General features: G+C 39.6%; 1 protein-coding gene across 1 annotated transcript in view; it reads right to left on the bottom strand.

Annotated features, from left to right (window-relative positions):
* The window catches only part of WDR48 (WD repeat domain 48), a 44,886-nt gene that overhangs the window by 2,086 nt on the left and 22,404 nt on the right, over positions 1-20,396 (bottom strand). The window contains exons 8-18 of the mRNA XM_024768939.1: positions 19,764-19,988; positions 18,014-18,088; positions 16,975-17,077; positions 16,061-16,158; positions 10,880-10,987; positions 10,472-10,568; positions 8,316-8,411; positions 5,679-5,784; positions 4,693-4,780; positions 2,271-2,347; positions 620-812 (exon numbers count right to left, since the gene is read on the bottom strand). Of these exons, the coding sequence (XP_024624707.1) occupies positions 620-812; positions 2,271-2,347; positions 4,693-4,780; positions 5,679-5,784; positions 8,316-8,411; positions 10,472-10,568; positions 10,880-10,987; positions 16,061-16,158; positions 16,975-17,077; positions 18,014-18,088; positions 19,764-19,988 (1,266 nt within the window). The remainder of the gene's footprint in view (positions 1-619; positions 813-2,270; positions 2,348-4,692; positions 4,781-5,678; positions 5,785-8,315; positions 8,412-10,471; positions 10,569-10,879; positions 10,988-16,060; positions 16,159-16,974; positions 17,078-18,013; positions 18,089-19,763; positions 19,989-20,396) is intronic.

Raw genomic sequence — 20,396 nt, 5'->3', positions numbered from 1 at the left:
ACTCTCCTTGCCCATGCCTGGTGGCCTGTTCTTGCTGACACAGCTGCTTTGCAAGCAGGCACGGATCTGGGCATGGTAAGATGTGCAGCTTGTGTGGCTAGGCCAGACAGGCCATGTTCAGTCATTCCTCTGAAGAAATACCTTGAGTGCATCTTCATTTACAACATCTCCACTGATGCTCCACCCACCTCCACTTCAAATCTTAAACTAACGTGGCAGATGCTGCCCTGCAAATAAAGACGAGCATGGGGCATCCCTGGTGGCGCAGTGGTTGAGAGTCCGCCTAAAAAAAAAAAAAAAAAAAAAAAAAAAAAAAAAGACGAGCATGTATCTTTCTTGTCAGAAAAAAAAAAGCCACCAGCACATCCACATTTGTCTGTGTGTGCATTTAAGTCTCCATGTCCCCTTCCTAAAAACTGCCCCAGGGATAAATGGAAGCTTTAAGGTGGGCTCTAGAGCCCTTCAGAAGGGGCCTCACAAATAGGTGGGAGAGACCCAGTGTTCCTAAAAGCAAAAGCCCCCCAAAGGCAACAGACTTGGAAACTACAATCCCACCACATGATGAAATTCTGAGCACCAGCACTGGAAAAAATGGGGCTGTGTCCTCAAGTCCACTTACCTGGTCCTGGCACAAAAGTTCAATTTTCTCCTCTGCCAACACAGCAATATCCTCTTCTTTTTCCTGTTCTCCTGGTTTTTCATTATTAGAAGAGCTAGTGGTTTGAGACTCATTATCCAAGTTGATGATTTTCTCATAGACGTGTTCCATTACTTTCCGGACTTGAAGCATGTCACTAGCAGAGAGTCTATCTCTGTAAAAAGCAAGGGCAGATTGTGACATCAGGAAATCACTGGATATTATCTCTTCCATATTTCTTGGTGTTAACATTTGACAAAGATAAAACATACCAGAGAAACATAAACCAATAAATGTTCTTAGTCACTGCCGTAATCCATTTTTAGAATCGCCAATAGATTTTCTATAGTGTCCTCCCCTAAGACAGATTATGTGCAAATAAATGAGATTACATACATATCCTTAAACCTTCTATATACATAAGGAATAGCCTTCTGGGTTTTATTCCCTTAAAGACTTTCCCAGAGCATGGGCAAACTAAATGCTCATGGAAGGGAAGGCAGCCCCTGGTGCTTACCAGGCTCCGATGATATATGTGCTCATTTCTCCCAAGGCTTCCTCCTCCTATAGCCAAGCCCTTGAGTTTCAACTGCCTGTCTGATCTCCAGACCTACCAACACAACAGCTAGCTAGGCAGCTCCAGCTGGATGTCCCAAAGGCACCTCAAACTCTACATGTCCAAAACTAGATTCAGCAATTTCCTTACCCCCAAGCCTACTTCTGTATCTCTGACATCAGTTAATAATGGTCAAACCAAGTAGCTAAGGCTCATACTCTGAAAGTCATCCTGAACTTCAGTCATTAAACCTAGTTGAAGTGATATCCAGAACTTGCTTTAAAATAATCTGTGTGTGTGTGTGTGTGTGTGTGTGTGTGTGTGTGTGTGTGTGTGTGTAGGCAGGTGGGTTCAGTGGGAGGGAGGGCAGGTAGAGGTATAGATGAAACAAAATGTTTAGCCATATGTTGAGAATTATTTAAGCTGTGTGATGGGATAATGGGGGTTCATTCTCCTATTGTCTTTTTTTGCATATGTTTGGAAATCTAACAAAAGGTTTTAAAGTCCTACTGATTCTACTTGCTGGGATACACATCAGTGAAACCTTGAATGTTCTTTCTGACTCCCCTCCTAGGATCTCCTGGCCACCCCTCCATCCTATGCTGCAGCTACATAGGTCCTTGACAATTTCAATATCTTATGCAGGCTCCTACTTCCACATCGCTGATCGAACCATTTTCTGGACCTGGAATATCTCTCTTTTGAAGTTCTATCCATCCTTACATGTCCAGCTCAAATTCCATGTCCTTCAAGAAAGCTTTCTGGAAAGCTACAGCCAAAAATTCATTTCTTTCCCCTACACTCATCATTCCGTAAGTATCCATAAAAGCAGTTACTATATGCAGACTGTGTCCTAAACTATGAGAGACAAAATCCATGTTTTCCTTATTTTGAACATCTGCAGCCGGCCACAGTAGGTACTTGGTATATGGTTAAATTATATAAACTTTCAATACTATGAAATTAGCCTTAGATGTAGTACTTGCCTCCTGTGCTATAAAAGCAACTATAAGGAATTTAAAAAAATCTCTGGCAATAAATTAGATCGAAGTATCACACGACACTCCATTTACTTACTTTTTTAAGGTTTTTGCTCCTGAAGATGCATGAGGTTGGAGGTAGAAAGGAATTTTGTTGAATTTGGGCATATTTTTCTGAAACATGAAAAGTGAAAAAAGGTAAGATAGTTTCTGTTAGCTGATAAACTAAAATGATGTCAACAGGAAAACTATCCACAAGTTATTTCACAATTAAAAGTGACTGTCTATGAAATTTATAATAAGCTATCAAATTATCTACGTCAGCCTTAGTGAAAAGGTATCAGAAAAGTATAATGTTTCATTTTGTAATAAAAGATACATAAAGACAAATTATATGCAATGTCAGTGGCAATATGAAATTGCAGCATGGATCTTCTCAATTAACAGTTCAAGGAATGAAAAGGAAACAAATTTTAATTCTTTAAGCCATACAAACCAAAATCTGAGTTCTACATTAAAATGCCCAAACAAAAAATTAAGTGTCTTGCGAGAAACCCACAACATTCACCTTTGAGCAAAACCATACGCTCTACGCTGGTGAGGCCCATTATCCAACTGAAAAGGCCAATCAAAGTCCTCCCACTTTCTTTTCCTCTGACATCAGAGTAAGGTCTGAGGCTTTAAATGAGTGGAAACTTCAGCCAACCACCTAGATGTCCACCATGAGGTAAACCACATACTTAGATGAAGGATAAAATTAATTGCTCATCTTTTCTCTGGGGATTAATCCTCTCCGAGCCTCCATATCATATCCTGTCTGGATGTCTCCTCTGAGGAATGAGCCACAGGCATAAAGTCAGCAATGCATCCAGGTGAGTTTAACACTCAAAGGAAGTTGTGGTTTATGGGGAGCTCAGATTTAGAGAAGACCACAGAATATCTATCAGGTGTCAGACCAGTTTTAAGTTCTTGGAGATGTATCTGGGACAGAAAATGAATTTTCTGCAGGTTCTAGAGATTAAATCTCTTCTCATATATCTTTAGAAATATAGGTCAACAGCACATAAAAGAGTCTAGAAACAGACCCATGTGTGTATAGAAATTTAGTATATGATAAAGATAGCATTTCAAATTAGTAGCAAAAGTTTATTCAATAAATTGTGTTGGCACACTGGCTATCCATTTGGAGAAAGTTAGCATTCTACTTCACACCAAACAGAATAAATTCTAATAGATTGAAGATCTAGACACAAACCATTATCATAAATATACTAGAAGAGAATACAAGAAGAGAACATTTTTGCTACTTTGAAGTGGGAAATACCTAAGCAAGACATGAAACTCAGAGCCAAAAAGGATCTGGTCATATAAAAATTAAAACTCTTTGCCTGCCAAAAGACATCATGAACAAAGTAAAATTCAATTGAGAGGCAAGATAATAGTCAAAGGGTTAATATTGAATACGAAAAACACCTACAAGTCAGTAAGAAAGACAAATAACCCAATAGAAAACAGTAAAGAATGCAAATAGGCAATCCACAAAAGAAGAAATAAAAATGGCCAACGTGAAAAGATGCTTAACCTCACCACAAATTAAACCAAAACCAAAAAACACATTAAAACAATGAGATAATATCTGCCTATAAAACAAAAATCTGCCTATCTTTCAGCAAAGATTATAAGTATCCAGCATTGGTGAGGATGTGCAGTACTGGGCACTCATACACTGTTGGTAAGAGTGTAAACTGGTACAGCCTTTGTGGAGGGCAATTTGGCAATATCTATCGAAATTTAAAATGTGCATACCCTTTGATCCAGCAATTCCACTTCTAGGAATTTATCCTAAAAAGTACACAAAGATATATGTACAAGGATGTTCACTGAAGCATTGTTTGTAATAGAAAACACTGGGTACAACCTAAATGTCCATTTACAGGGACTGGCTAAATAGATCTTGGTACATTTATACAATGGAATACCTTGCAGTCATTAAAAGGAATGATCCATATATAGACATGAAATAATGTCCAAGATATATTTTTAAGAGAGAAGAGAAAAAAAAACAAAAAAAAAATCAAGTTGCAGAACAGTATATATAGTAGGAGATTTTGTGCAAAATAAAATCTATACACACACACATATATACACAAATAATATATGCTTGTGTACGCATAGAAAAAACTACTGAAGGCTATGCATTAAACTATTAATATTTACTACCTCTGGGAAGAATAGGGAGTGAATAAAAGAGAAACAGTGATTGGGAAAGGGATGGGAATTTCACCTTATTTATTATTTTCTTTGATAAGCATGTATTATTTATATAATTTAAAGACATAAAGAGATATATAAATAATTATTAATACTTCTTCTGAAACTTTGGAACTGCAGGGAAGCAGAAGAGGATTCCACTTGGTAGTGTAGTTTTAATTAAAGATTACACAGTCTAAAGTAGTTCTTAATTGTCTTCATGATTTGGAAAAAAATAAAAGGGCAAAGTGGGAATGGAGGATACTTACATCCACAGTGATGTCAATTACCCATTGTGGCACTGTCTCATTCAGAAGCATGGACTCAGTCTCACCCCCAGAGTCTCGGCAGAGCAGCCTAAACATAATCCAACAGGTAGTAAGTGACAAGCACAGATCCCCAAATCATTGTCAGTAAACGTTAGGGGGAGGGACTGTTACAGAGTTCATTTAAGGATAACCCTCACTTGACAGCTGAGGAAATAAAGTGAAGACAGGCAGAATGACTCACTCTGCTAAGAGGGAGAGCAAGCCCTAAAACTCAGGCCCCCAGATTTTGAGGCCAGACATATACTACAGCTGCCTGATTCCCTGGGTGAGGATAGGAACCTGGGTATAGGCAAAGCACTTGAGAAAGGTCGTCTGCCAGTGCTATAGAGTGTGGCACTCCACACACAATGGGGGTCAGGTTTATCTTTGGTAACCACACTCTCAGGAAACCATCATAAAGGAAGAAAATTCTGCCCTCAAGGGCAAGACAAACATTTTTCTTACTTCTGGCCCTACAGAAGACTCTAGTAGGCTTTCCCCCATGACTCTCCCTGGGCCTTGGCTGCCAACTTGGAGATGAAGCCAGTCTAGCTCTTGTGTGCAGGGCCTCATGAAGGACTGCCTCACGCCTCAGGTCGGGCCACTGTTGGGCACAACAGTTCCCAAGAGCAGCCCAGTCCATCTCCCCTGGCCAAGCCTGAGGGAAGTTATCTACTCTGATGCTGACCTGTGGGCAGACACTTCCGGTGATGGTTTCCTGCGGAAACCACTAAGAAGCTGCCTCAAGGCAAGCTTTCAACCTCATTTGAACACTAGAGGCTCAGCTCACAATTAGAATGGGGTCTAATAGCACCAGACACTTAACTATGTCATGGAGATGAAGAAGCTTCCAAACCCCTGACACCCCTAGAAGTTAAAAATAAACATGTGCTTGAATGAATACTTCTTGGCAAACAGGATGCCTTCTTAGCCCTTCTTACCCATACCTGAACAAGGTGCGACCTCCAGCTTCACCAAAGATCACAGGAGTGTGTGGGGGCACCTGGAAATAGCCATTTCCCTTCTGTACTCGGTTCTCCTGCTCCCCATTTACTAGGAAAAGGTACAGATGGTGTCAGGATCCAGAGTTAGTGCTAAAAACACAGACTCTAAACATTTCATTTCCACAGAGCCCAACCATTGCAAGATTTTTTAAGTCAAAATCCTGTACGTCAGTCAGAGACAAAAATAAAGGTAAAAAAACAGTTAAATTCTTGAAAATAAGAAATATGGCAACTTGGGATGTACCTCATGAGAAATGACTACATTTTAGAGGATTTTAACAGAAGAGATTAATGTCTGAGATTTGAGACAAAAACATAACCGTCTATTTCAGCCACAGGTAAGTACAGGACAGCCTCTTTATAAACGATGACCTGCTCTTTTTTTGTTGTGGGGACAGGATGGGGCCGGTAAAATGCTGAGCTCAGAAAAATTTCTGTCAGAAAAAACTTCATGGTTAACGGTAGTCACAACTAATGGCAGAGGTAACAGTGAAAAACAAAACCTCAAAGAGGTAATAATCTCATTTTTACTGCTCTCTGCAGACTTCATTTCACTCTGCTTTCTTTGTAATCTTTTGAACGGAGTGCCGTCGACCCCCACTCAAGTGCCAGCTTGTACATAAACACTTCCCTGACAAATCTGGAAGCAGTCTTGCCCTCTGCAACCTTACAGCACTCTCAGAACCTCTCTCACAGAACCTACTCTCTGATCTCATAATGCTGATGTAAGCGGCCCTTTGCCCAACCAGAATGCCAGTCCCTGAAGGGTAGGGTCCATGCCCATTTATCTTTATTACCCCCACCTGCAACACAATACAGGCCTCAGAATACTTGAGCTGCTCCCTAAGTATAATCTAAGCAGCTCTCTAGTATCCACTGAGCATGGTGCAGGTGTAGCAGAAGATTACCAGACACGTAGAGTGTGCAGTGTCCTGAGCTCTGGCTGGGTCCTGCCCTGCCTTTACTATGCCAGTTTGATTTTAAGGATGATTTGGGGTTTCCTGTGACTTTTTCTTTATACCCCCAACCAAAGCCTGGATCCAAGAGGTGCTGATTGTGCCACTGTTTTGTTTTTTTGATCTTTTTTTTGAATTTTGTTTTATTTTATTTTTATACAGCAGGTTCTTATTAGTCATCTATTTTATACATATTAGCGAATATACGTCAATCCCAATCCCCCAATTCATCACACCACCCCTACTCTGTGCCACTGTTTTTTGTTTTGTTTTTAAAGATTTTTTTTGATTTTTTTAAAGGCTTTATTGAATTTGTTACAGTATTGCTTCTGCTGCTTTATGTTTTGGTTTTTTGGCTGCGAGGCATGTGGGATATTAGGTCCCTGACCAGGGACTGAACCCGCAACCCCTGCATTGGAAGGCAAAGTCTTAACCACTGGACCACCAGGGAAGTCCCTGTACCACTGTTTTTTCATTACTTAATATGTATTATTGCTACTTGGGCCTCTGAGGGCACCCTGTCATGTTACAGATGGAGAAAGACAAGCCAAGAACAGGAAATGACATGCCCATAACTACATGGCTGATAAATGGCAGAGCCTATACCAGAACCTAGCTTGCTCAACCCTCTGTGAAGAGAAATTTCCACTGAATTTCTCTGGCTCACAGCCCACTGTACAATTCTAAAGGGGAATAAAGTGGGCCAGGTGACAAAAGAAATGACATCACGGGTGGGGTCAGTGCCCTCTCTATGACAGGGACATCAGGAGACTGGCTTTCAGAGAAAGAGGTATGTCATCCTTGCAAAACAGATTTAAACTCCAAAAATCATTCTGGATGAATCAGTCAGCCAGAACAAAGTCTCTGGCAGGAGGTCCTCATCACTGGTGACCACCGTAAGTGGGCAATCTTCAGAGAATCTTCAGCAGATAAGTCCTCAGTGGGTGGGACTTAAGGTTACATATGAGTTGTGAAATTTTAAGATTTCTTTTCCCCTTTCTTTAATGAAACTGAGCCAAATTCTCCTCTGCTTCCCAGAGAAAGTTACTGCCGCTGCCTGTGGCACACAAAGCTTTTCAATGCCCTCAATGACATTAATTCTTTACACATACTCATTCACTTAACCTGACACTTCTGAGTTGGGATTTGAATTTTTGAGCCAAGATCAGGTAGATCATCAGACTAGGTAATATCTACATTTCAAGCCAATGTGAAGTTTGACTACACAAGGACAAACCTGGCTTTTTGATGTTAATTAGCGAGCACTGGAGGTAAATCTAGCCGGTCCATGGATACCCTAAGAAATATCTTTGGAATAACCCTGCTAAGCTGCCTACGTTTAAGGACAAAGGTCATTTGAATACACAGGGTTTATTCTATATATCTTGTGTATAGAATCTCACTGATTAAAAGCTCTCTTGGAATCTCAGTTAAGACTGGATGGATGTTCTCTAGGATGTGGAAGGGAGGGCAGTAAATTGGGCACATCACATATATTTATTATGTCACACTTTAGCAAATGCTTAATTTTTTTAAGGAAACATTCTCAGGATAACACACAATCTAAGTATCCTTAACTTCTGAGTAAAATTTAAATCAATTATCCTGATATAAAAACACGAACCATGGTTTACTTCATTTTCTTCTTCATCTATTGGATTCACATGCGTCCTAGGCCAATATTCTAGGAGGGCCTGGAGTAAAAGTCCTCCTAAGTTCACTGCAAAAGAGTTAATATAAAAAAGAAATGGAAAAGAGAATCATTAGCTTTAACCTAAAAATAGAGGGAAAGAAGTAAAAATTACAAGTTTCCACAAACTCTGATGTTACATTCTTAACCCAATGCCAAGGATGTTTAAAAGCAAGATTTAGAGATATCACGAAGTCTATTAAAATTTTATCTTAGAATGTTTAAAGCTGTGATAATATGGAGCAAACACATACTCTATTTGGTTGTTCAGATACAGCCATTCTTTAAAAATGAACAAACAAAAACAGCAACTGTAGTCTTTAAAGTGCTATTTCCATACAAAGCCAATACACTATATTTATATATATCAGGTATTTCTACATGCTACATTCATAATCAACAAAATATAATAGACTCTTGTGAAGATGAGTCTCTTCTCAACATACACAAGAATTAACTCAATATGGATTAAAGACTTGATGTAAGACCTGAAACCATAAAACTCCTAGAAGAAAACACAGGCAGTAAGCTCGCTGACAATGATCTTGGCAATGATTTTTTTGGATCTGACACCAAAAGCAAGGGCAATGAAGGCAAAAATAAACAAGTGGGACTACATCAAACTAAAAAGCTTCTGCAGAGCAAAGAAAATCATCAACAAAATGAAAAGGCAACCTAGTGAATGGGAGAAAATATTTGCAAATCATGTATCTGAAAGGGGTTAATATCCAAAATATATAAAAAATTCGTACAACTCAATAGCAAAAGAACTGAACAATCTGATTAAAAAATGGGTAGAAGATCTGAATAGACATTTTTCCAAAGAAGACACACAGTCAACAGGTACATGAAAAGATGCTCAACATCATTAATCACCAGGGAAATGCAAATCAAAACTACAATGACGTATCACCTCACACCTATCAGAGTGGCTATTATCAAAAAGACCACAAGTAACAAATGTTTGAGAGTACGTGGAGAAACAGGAATCCTTGTGCACTACTGATGGGAATGTAAATTGGTGAAGCCACTGTGGACAACAGTACAGCAGTTCCTCAAAAATAAAACTATTATATCTAGTAATTCCACTTCTGACTATTTATCCAAAGAAAAGGAAACCACTAATTCAAAAAGATATATGCACCCCCATGTTCACTGCAGCACTATTTGCAATAGCCAAGATATTAGAAACAACCTCATTGTCCACTGATGGATGAATGGGTAAAGAAAATGTGATACATACACACACACACAGAAATATTATTCAGTCATAAAAAAGAATGAAGTCTTGCGATTTGCGACAACAAGGATGAACCGTGAAGGCATTATGGTTAAGTGAAATATGTCAGACACAGAAAGACAAATACCACTTATATGTGGAATCTAAAAACAAAAAAGCCAAAAAACAAAGCTCACAGATACAGAGAACAGATTGATGGTTGCCAGATATGGGGAGTAATGGAATGGGTAAAATGGGTGAAGGGGGTCAAAAGGTACAATCTTCCAGTTATAAAATAAATAAGTCATGGGGCTGTAATATACAGCGTGGCAACTGTAGTTACTAATACTGTATTGCATATTTGAAAGGTGCTAAGAGAGTAGGATCCTAAAAATTCTCATTTAGAAAAAAAAATTTTCTGTGTATGGTGATGGATGTTAACTAGACTTATTGTAGTGATTATTTTACAATATATACAACTATTGAATCATTATATTGTACATCTGAAACTAATACATTATATGTCAATTATACTTCAATAATTTTTTTTTAATTGGGGGGGGGAAAAACTGTTTCCTAGATTCACTTTCCTAACCTAACAGACTTCCCACATGGTTTAAGGGTAGAGAGTGTGCTGCATGTTTAATTGTTAAAGCTAAGCCATAGATTGTGAGAAAAATCAAGATCCCCAAAACATTTAAAATGAATAGTATTTTCCATTTCCATATGAGAGAATATACAGGTTTCTTGAAAAATGATTTTTTAAAAACCCAAATATTGTTTAAAAAAAAAAGATGAGCACATAAAAAAACAGCACAGATCCACCTTCTCTTTTGGAAGGAGAAAGGGAAAGAAGGACACTTAAACTCACGTTTTGGATCTGACCCGTCAGGGCTGCTAAAGCCAGCATCTTTTGCAGAAACCCAAGCAGCAAAACAGTCACTCTCATCCAAAGTAATTGTCAACATCTGTCAAAAGAAAAAAATTGTTAGTGACATTCCATGTGAATACATTCTCCAAATAAGGCTCTAAACCATTACTTATTTGTACTATTTAACTGAAGTGCTAAGCCACAGAGTCAGAACCAAAATGTGTTTCTGGGTGATTCAATGCAACTACAATTTAATATACTGGCATATGAAAAGGCATTTAAACTGCATAAAATTTTTTCCTTTCATACATAAAAACACAGGACTCCATAACTAATAATACTTAATTTTGAGCTATATTAGAAATTTTCAACTATCCCAAATCGCACAAATATCAATTGCTAACTTACCCCTGTTTTTAAGTCTACTGAGAACCAATTTGGTACATATACCATCTTAAATCTTTTCTTAATTTCATCTTCAAAATCCACTTTGCCCAGATCTTCAACTTTACATGCCTATACATCAAAAATAAAGTATGATAATTATCAATGTTAAGTGGTCAACTGATTTGATTCTGACTTAGCTAGTCAAAATTTTACACATTTGCCTAAATATAATGGAGTCTTAAATACATTCCAAAAAGAACATGGTCAAATATTTTTATCTTAAAGCATTTACCTTTAAGTAACTACGTCCTATTAAAATTTTAAATTAAAAAACCACAAACTGTTCTTTTTTGGGAAACTGTAACCTAATTTTGCTCATACTGATATAGTATACCACCACACTTATCAGGAAGCAATGTCAAATGAAGCAAAAAAAATCTTCAAGGAACAAATAACAGTTTATAAGCACTTTAGGAGAATTGTGAAGCTATCAATACCTTCAGACAACAGCTATAATATAGGCAGCAATTTTAAGTTTCTCTTTCTTGACCATTACAATCCTTTTTATTCATTCCCTAAATATCTATGCTCCCCAAAAGTATGTCCTGAACTTCCCCTCGTGCCATGGAGCATTTCCAATCACAGTTCATCTCAATCCTGAACAATATCACAGAACGTTCCCTCTACCTATTCTTCCTAACAGCAAACTGGCTCTTTCCTGAGGGTCCCATCTCATCAGCTGTCTTCTCAAAGGGTGACTCTGCATCATCTCCTACATCCCATAACTCTCTAATGGCATACAGAGACCATCATTCCACCATCACTATGTAAAAACTCCTATTTCTTTGAGCCCGTATCATTTAGCTGCAGTAAACCGTACCCCTTTTCCTCACAGCCATCTAGCAACCTCTGTGCTCACTCTCCCTCATCTCCCTCATTCAATGGCAACTTGAGCCTGGCATAATGTCTTAAAACCCATCTTGAGATCTTGCTTGCATCCTGGACAATATGAACATCCACATGGACAACACACAGGACAAGATGGCCTCTCAAATCCTTGACAGTATTCCCACTATAAATATACAGTCATTAATGCTACCTGGAACTTGTTTCCAAAGTCAGTCCTCCACAACATCTTTGTCAAATCTCTACTCTCCTCATACCCCTGACGTTGCTGCCACCACCTCCCTCACTACCCCCAGCACATGACTCTGACCTCTACTTCTCAAAAAAAGAGAAGCCTTGACAGAATCCTCTTAACTTTCTGCTACTGTTCTTCCTGGTGCAAGGAAAAAGGTGCCCCTCCTTTCTGTGCTCTGGATCCCCTCACCTCTTGCTTCTTGGGGACCTTGTACCATCATTTACCTTCTCATGTGTCTATGGGCTTCTCCCCATGAACAGTGAACCACGATCAAATTTCTCCCATCTTAAAAATGCCTAAACACCAAAACAAAACCTTCCCTTGCTTGACCTTCTCATGCCTAAATCTTCTCCAGCTATTGCCTTTCCTGCCCATCTCACCAAAGTCAAATTTCATCTAAGATTGTCTCCCCTCAAATTCTGTTTCTTCACCTCCCAAACACTATTCAACCCACTCTATCTGGCTTTTGCCCTTAGATCTCCCTAGAAACTGCTCTCCCCGGACACCATCCTCTTTATTGGCTAGATCCATGTGCACGTTCCATTCCACCGTCTCACACAAACTCTCAGCAGGCCAATGCAGCTAACCACAAGCTCCTTTCTGAAATGCTTAATTAGTCCTTGAGCTCTTCGTTTTCTTACCCCTTTTTATTACACACCTTTGTGGCTTCCTCTTTTTCTAAAAATTCTTAAAAGGGAGATGACTTGGTTTCTTCTATTTTCAGTATAGATGTATCCCTTAGGAACTCTGACCTTTCTCATGGCTCCAATTATAATCCACAGCTGAAGACGGCTGAACCGATTTCTCCAGCCCAGTTCTTTCATTTGTGCATTAGGTTGTATAGCTCTCTGCCCAGCAAACACCTCTACCCAGATATCTCACATAAATCCAAATCTGTTGTCTTTCTCACCATGTCCCTTTCGCCCAACAATGCTTTCTCCTCTTACGTTCCCTGTATCACTTCCACTCAACAAACTAATCCTGAAACCTAGGACTAATCTCTGCTCCTTCCTTTTCTTGATACTCCCTTTTATTCAAGCATCACTCTTATCTATAGGCCTAAATCTCTTTCTAATCATTCTGTTTTTTTCCCCTTGTTCCCACCCCACTCTAGAGGAATATCCGATATTTCGCCTGTATTAGTACAACAGCCTCCTAACTATTATGTGTCAGTCACTACAGTAAATACTCCTCAAACACCCCCTTAACATTACCAAGAAATATGGACCATCCAGATTTTAGGAATAAAGACAAAGGTAAGCATATTCTGGAGATCACTTGGCTAGTAGCTGGCAGAGCCAAGGTCAGAATGCAGCTCTAACTCTGAGCCTATGGTCCTAAATACTCCTGACTTCCATATTTCTGTATAATGCCATGTCTATTTTGCCTGATCACTTGATCTTAAAACCTCAAGGTCTAGTGTCTGGATATGGGAAGCTGCCAGGGACACAAAAATGCCAATGATGGTGCATGCCAGCTGAGCGCCCCATCTAAGCAGAACTACCTCCCATTCAGACAAAAGGACTCTACTCAGTCTTCAGCTAATTAGACCAAGAGAGGACATCAGACTCATAGGCAGAAAATCAAAGAGGAACTGGCTCGATTTGACTTTGTTAGATATTCTGGAGAACATCAGATGCTGTGCAGCATGAGGTAAAGCCTAGCCACAGGGCAGAGCTAGGGCCACATTAGTGGTGAAGCAGCCAAATTCCTACTGATGAGGTCCTTTAGAGCTACTCTGGATCCTCTCCGTCTTCACAGAACCCCTCTCTGAAACAAACGTGAGTTTCTGGTCCCCTGACAAGCACATCTCTACTGTAGGAAAAAAACCAATTGGAATTTTTGGAGCCTACTGCAATTAAATTTTCCACTCAACTAAGGTCTCTTGTTCTGAAGCCATGCTCACCAAGCAACTGTTCTGTAATGTGATTTCCCACACAGCTGCGCTACAGGGAGGGGATGTGTTAGTTAGGCCAAGGTTTCCATTCAGAGACAGTCCCCTTTTCCGAGAAAGAAATGTGTTTATTCTTTGGATCCAGAAGTTAACTTAAGTGAACCTCTGTTCCTTATAACCAGGAACCTAAACAAAATACCAGATCTTTTCAATTCTTCCTTTAAAATAGACCCAACATCTGTCTCTCCTTTTATTTTTGGATCAAATCGTCTTATTGAGGGACTCCAGGGGAGGGTGGAAGGCTTGGAGGACAATGAGATCTGATGTCTTCGGTCTGGCCAGGATCTTTCCAAGGCTTCACAGTGGCCAAAACTCATCCATCTCTTTCTTTAGATCCTCAAGTCATTATGCTTAAGACAACTGACTTCCTGACTTCCAGCTTCTTTCCCATGATACGTACTGCTACTGCTCTGAACATAGGGTTTTCCTGCTCTAAAATCATCTATGATTAAGAATCTTTAGGAAGTACCAAAGAAAGGCCAAGCCTGGAGCCTGAAATTCATGACTTTTTGGTAAATGACGTGAATCTCATCTTTCATCCTTACACACCCCTACTACTCTTATACTTACTCTGGTCTCCAGCTATACAAAACTGTTCACCTGGCCCTGAATAAGTATGTTTTGATTACCTTCCTCTTGTGCCTTTGCCATTCACTCCCTCTTCCTAAAATGCCCTCCCATAATCCATCTGCTGGAATCCTTTAAGGCCCTGTTCAAATGATTTCTCCACTGTGAGGTTCTCCTGATTTCTCCAGTTTTAAGTAATCACCTTTGTCCATAAGCTATCTTGTGCTCTGTTGTCCCTCCTACAAAAAGGGATCATGAAATATACTTTTTCATCATTTGTGACCCTCAGCACAGTTCTGTGCACACAGTATTCATTCATTCCAGAATTTTTTTGTTTTTTTGTGGTATGCGTACCTCTTACTGTTGTGGCCTCTCCTGTTGTGGAGCACAGGCTCCGGACGCGCGTGCAGGCTCAGCGGCCATGGCTTACAGGCCTAGCCACTCCGCGGCACGTGGGATCTTCCCAGACCAGGGCACGAACCCGTGTCCCCTGCATCGGCAGGCGGACTCTCAACCACTGCGCCACCAGAGAAGCCCCAGAAATATTTTTTGAACAAATATAACAACAACACTAAGAAGGAACATTTGTCAGGATTCTAAAAGCAAACTTTTCAATCTGTCTATAAATTCTTCAGTGCTATTTATAATGTGGTTGAACAGCTTAATACATCTCAATTATCCAAGGAGTCACTGTAACATGACCCAAAGTAGTAACTGCTGCTCACAGTGATGGCTATAAATCCTAAGAAATGGCCAAACTTATTTTGTGTACTCTAGTGGTTCTCAACCCAGGGTGATTTTGCATCCTTCTTCTTCCTTCCTCCTCCTAAACATTTGGCAATATCTAGAGACATTTTTGGTTGTTATAACTGAAGTGGGGGATAGGGATGAAGGTGGTTACTGGCATCTACTGGGTAGAGGCTAAGGGGTGCTCCTAAACATCCTACAATGCACAGGACAGATCCTACCCCGCCCCCCCCCCCGCCCCCCTGACAAAACGTCAACAGTTTCAAGGATGAGGAACTCTGTTGTTTTCATTTTAAGGGAAGGCAGCACAACACAGTTTGTAATACACTAAACAGAGAAAACGGTTCCATTCAAATTCTGGGTACTTAAAAAGATAAACTATGGGGCTTCCCTGGTGGCACAGTGGTTGAGAGTCCGCCTGCCGATGCAGGGGACACGGGTTCGTGTCCCGGTCCGGGAAGATCCCACATGCCACGGAGCAGCTGGGCCCACGAGCCATGGCCGCTGAGCCTGCGCGTCCGGAGCCTGTGCTCCGCAACGGGAGAGGCCACAACAGTGAGAGGCCCGCGTACCCCTAAAAAAAAAAGATAAACTATGGCCTTATCTAATATTCACATAAGAATATAAATATCCACCCCAAAATAAGGCTGCAATTAAATCTTTATTTATATGATAATTATCTTGGTTATTTGATACACACACACATATAACACATATACACACACAGACTACAATAAAAAATAAAGGGATACATAATCCAATAACCTATATTTAATTACAAAAAGATACTTACCTTTAATACATCCCAATATGCCACATTATTATTGGTATCTTTGGTTAATATATGTCTCTTATCATTAAGAATGTGACACTGAATAATACTAGCACCCCCTAAAGGAAACAAATCCACACAATTAGGAAAACAATCCTACATTTAAATTCACAGTACAGCAATAATGTTAACTGGCATGTATTGTAACAGAATGTAAATCATACTAGCCCCCAGAAAGGAGAAGGTAAATCAGAATACCATATAATTATACCTAAGGCAATGTAAGGCTAACCAAAGAAAAACTGTCTGATTTTAATAACAGATTAAAAGACTCTCCACTCACTTCAAGGGTCTACTAGTGGAAAATTATTAAGAACAAACCCCTTAATAATTTTTTTACCCACTAGGAAAAGTCCACATGATGTAAGGAAATCTCTCAATTAGTCCTATCTCTCATTAACTTTTGTTTCCTATCTTCCTTTTCCTGAATGGACATTCTATCCTAAAGGTCACAGCGTGGACATCTAACTATAGATAAACACACCATTCAATACTCTTAATCCCCTTGAAGTCAGAGCTGTCACTTGCAGTTGTAGCATGCAGAATTCAGGGGCCAGATCTGACCATTCTGGCTTGTGCCAAAAGACAACATTAAATCTTATATCTTTTACAAAGCGGTTGCTGGCTTTACCAAGACCATGATTATTCTAATGCTGGGCAAAAAGATTAACTCAAGAAAGCTCAATTTTTAAAGTCACTAAAAAGCATTTAAAAAATATTTTTCTTCTATTAAAAACAAACCAATATACTATTAGTCTTTTGTTGACATCAGGATTACATTTAAAGGAAGGTCATCTTCTTTATTTTTGTCAATTTCTTCGCAAGTATAATTAACTTCAGTAAAACGGACAATACCTTCCAATATCCTTACTTACCTTTAATAACCTGGTCGGGTTGTGTACAAAGGGGTGTTATAGGATTTGTACAGTCATTGTCATAATCTCCAGAGGCTCTAAAATTATGAATTCCTTTCAATGTCTAAAGGAACAAAATTCATTATTTAATCATTTTATGCCAATTAGTTTAAAGTGGCAAGAAAAACAAAGAACAAAAAAGAAACCAACAACAAAGGACAAATGAGAAAAACCGACAATAACAACATCAATCAAAAAATACTTAGTCACAAAATACAATTACCTACCATGATTAAAAAAAATACAAAACAAAAATTAAGAAGGGAATGTTGTCTTTTTGGAGAGAAGACTAGGCACTCTTCCAGGTAAAGCTATGTTGATCTCAAATTGGCACAATGAAATTTAAACAAGTTATATAACATTTTTTTTTACAAGTACAGAGAAAGACCACTTGATCTACATATAAACAGGAACAAACGCAAACACTTTCTCTTTTGTTATCCACAAACAGTCTGGTAAGCGAGAAAACTTTAATCTTCTCTAATTAAGACTTAAGAATTAATAGTACTTTTGTGATTTCTCTCTGCTTATCCTTTATTTCTATACCTGTTCTTCATGCTATAAAGAAAAAGGAAATGAATTTGAAAAAACAACTTTCTGCTTTCTCTACGTTTAGAAAAACAGAATCCTAGAGTTTCCCTGCTGTGTTGGTACTTGGGCTGCCTCTTTTCAAATACAGCTTCATGAGATCAGAAGCTGTACTACTTTAAAGCTGTACTTTACTGGTTTTATCAGGGAACAGTGCTTATTCTAAGCACATCAAATGTGTATCTTGGCTCCTGACAAAGAAGTCAGAAGCTGCATTCTGACTATGACCTTAATTTTTGTACAATCCTTAGGATCACACCTGCATTCATAGGGGCTTTCAGATTTTTGTCACTGTCCAAAAGCATGCTGAGAGTCAGGCTCATACTGAGCATTTGCTACTGGTACCTGGGAGGTCCGTGATAACAAACCACATGTTTATAAACCTTTGCCAGATATACAGTGGCTCACTTACCCATTTATTTACTGTAGACTTCGTTGTTGCAACCCAGATTGCAGGAGGGGGATCAGCTGATCTGTCAAGCTCCATCTGAAATAAAGCACAAAAATATTGCTTTGTGGAATGTTGGCTCTTCTGAACTGCCAGGACCAGCTATACACTATTAAATATCAACTCCTTCATTCAACATCTGTGTGCTGACGATACCACAGTGTGTGTTAAAAGCTAGCGATGCACAGAAGAATGAGTCTCTTTGCTATAGGAATTCATAGCCCTATAAAAGTGTAATAGGGGTGACTACTTACCAAAAACAGTGGCTTAAAGTTTCAAGTGTGGATAATTTAAGGGTTCTAGATGGGTACAGTCAAGAGGATGACTTACTATAACTTTTTGGTTTTGTCACTCCTGTGTTTGGTCTTCATGTTCTTAGTAACAAGGAAATATGTTTTTTTCTTGGAAAATGTTTGTAGCAAAAACCAAAACAACCATTCTAACAACACAGCAAAAGGAAAAGTACCCACATAATGTACCCCCCCACACATTTGCTTAAGGAATACGACTGTACTTTGTGAACAGTTTACTGTGTCCTCCTATATTTTTAAAATACCATACATATAAAAATACACATATACCCATGTATACATTATGTAAATGGAATGACTCTACATTTGCCCACTATTCTTCCTGCACCAGGAAATTGCAGGTTTTTAGACATGGGGACAGGGCTGAACCACTAGCAAGTAGGAATCCTCTTCAGTTCACAGTGATGCTCCTTACAACATGGTTATGCCTGCGCTAAACACTTCTAGTCTTTTTCTCCACAGCCAAGAGATCCTGGCAGCTGCGGGACTCGCAGTGCAGTTTCTCCTCCATACGTGATTCTCCCCATCAGTGTGCTTCCTGCACACATGCTGTGCCTGTATTTTAGCCTCCACTCTCTTGCTTCTCTAAAGGATTATTGCTTTTGTCCATTAGGCTGTGCCATCTGTTTTAAAGAACTGTAACTGGCCAGTATTATGTGAGCTCTTAGACCATAGGCATCCTCGCAAGTATCTCATTTGACCTCTATTCCCTTTTTCAGTCCTTCCTCCTATACTGTGGTTTCAGATGTCACTTAGTTTCGTAGATGATGAGTATTTACAATTGTTTCCTGCTTTCCTTGTTGTTTTCAGATGATTTCTGAGAAGGGGTGGGGGGGAGTGCTGCCTTTATGCCTCCATTTTAAACCTGGAAATCTCCTCACCGTTGTCTTAATGTGCAATTCTGTGAACATCGGTGAGACTGAACATCTTGTCAATGATGACTGGCCATTTTCTAGGCTTCACTTTTAGCAGGTGTCAATTTGGATGGCTTCTCAAGTACCCTTTTACCCACCACCCAGGACTATTTTGAGTCAGTGATGGTTTGGAATATGAACCAGCTTCCCCTCTTCTTCAGGAGAACTCTTCTACATCCTCCTCTTGAGGCAGTGGACAAATTTCTGCTTTGCTGTCCACTCTCAGATACCTGAACTCATATTCCTCCTCTAAGGACAGGTTAGGAAAGCCAGGAGAGCTCAGGAGCACTTTGGGGCCAGCTCACTAGGATTCGCCAGTGCGAGAGCCATCCATCCCTGATGTACCCATGAAATCGCCATTTCTTCTATGGGTGACTAACAAGTATCTTTTTACAACCTCACAGTTGATTTGTCTTTTAATATTGATTTTGCTGTATTTGGCTAGCACATGTAACAATCTTAATCATAAAACTAAAACATATGACATACCTTGAGAACTGGTGCTTTTTCTTCACAGATTAGCACCCGAATGTCAGGGTTTCTTAGGTCTGTACAATAAATCTTCCGGTCCCTTCCTCCAGAGTACACATGTGTGAAGGTGTCATTGACCTGTAGAGCCCAAACACCTTCATCATGCACTCGGTACGTTGCTATACATCTCTGCTGGCCAAGGGACCAAAGGCGAATTGTCCCATCAGAACTGCCGGAAAGGCACTGAGAACAAAGAAGGCTAAGGTTAGAAACCTGCCAAAAAGTTCCTGCTTTCTTGTGCTTTGCACTTGTCTTCGCTCTTGACTCCACAATGTCAAACACACACCTCTAACAACCTGTATTCCTGACTCTGATAAAGACTTCTGACAAGCATACACCATAGCCTGAAACGACCAAAGGCAACAGTATGGGCTCAAGCAGGGGAACCCTCTGAGCAAAACTTCCTCTGTCCTGTGTACCTGGCCACTTGTTGCATCACCATCCCTTGGGAACATGTTAAAAATGTAAATTCCCCGTTCCCATTCCAGACCTAATGAGGCAGAAACTCTGGTGGGGCTCAGCAATCTGTTTCGACAGGCTCTCCAGGTCATTCTGGTATGCCAAGTTTTTTTTTTTTTTTTTTGCGGTATG

This window comes from Neophocaena asiaeorientalis, unplaced genomic scaffold, assembly GCF_003031525.2.
Source record: "Neophocaena asiaeorientalis asiaeorientalis breed wild unplaced genomic scaffold, Neophocaena_asiaeorientalis_V1.1 scaffold1058, whole genome shotgun sequence".
Classification (NCBI taxonomy): Eukaryota; Metazoa; Chordata; class Mammalia; order Artiodactyla; family Phocoenidae; genus Neophocaena; species Neophocaena asiaeorientalis.
The sequence above is the reverse complement of the archived record's forward strand: the minus strand, read 5'-3'. Positions and strand labels throughout refer to the sequence as shown.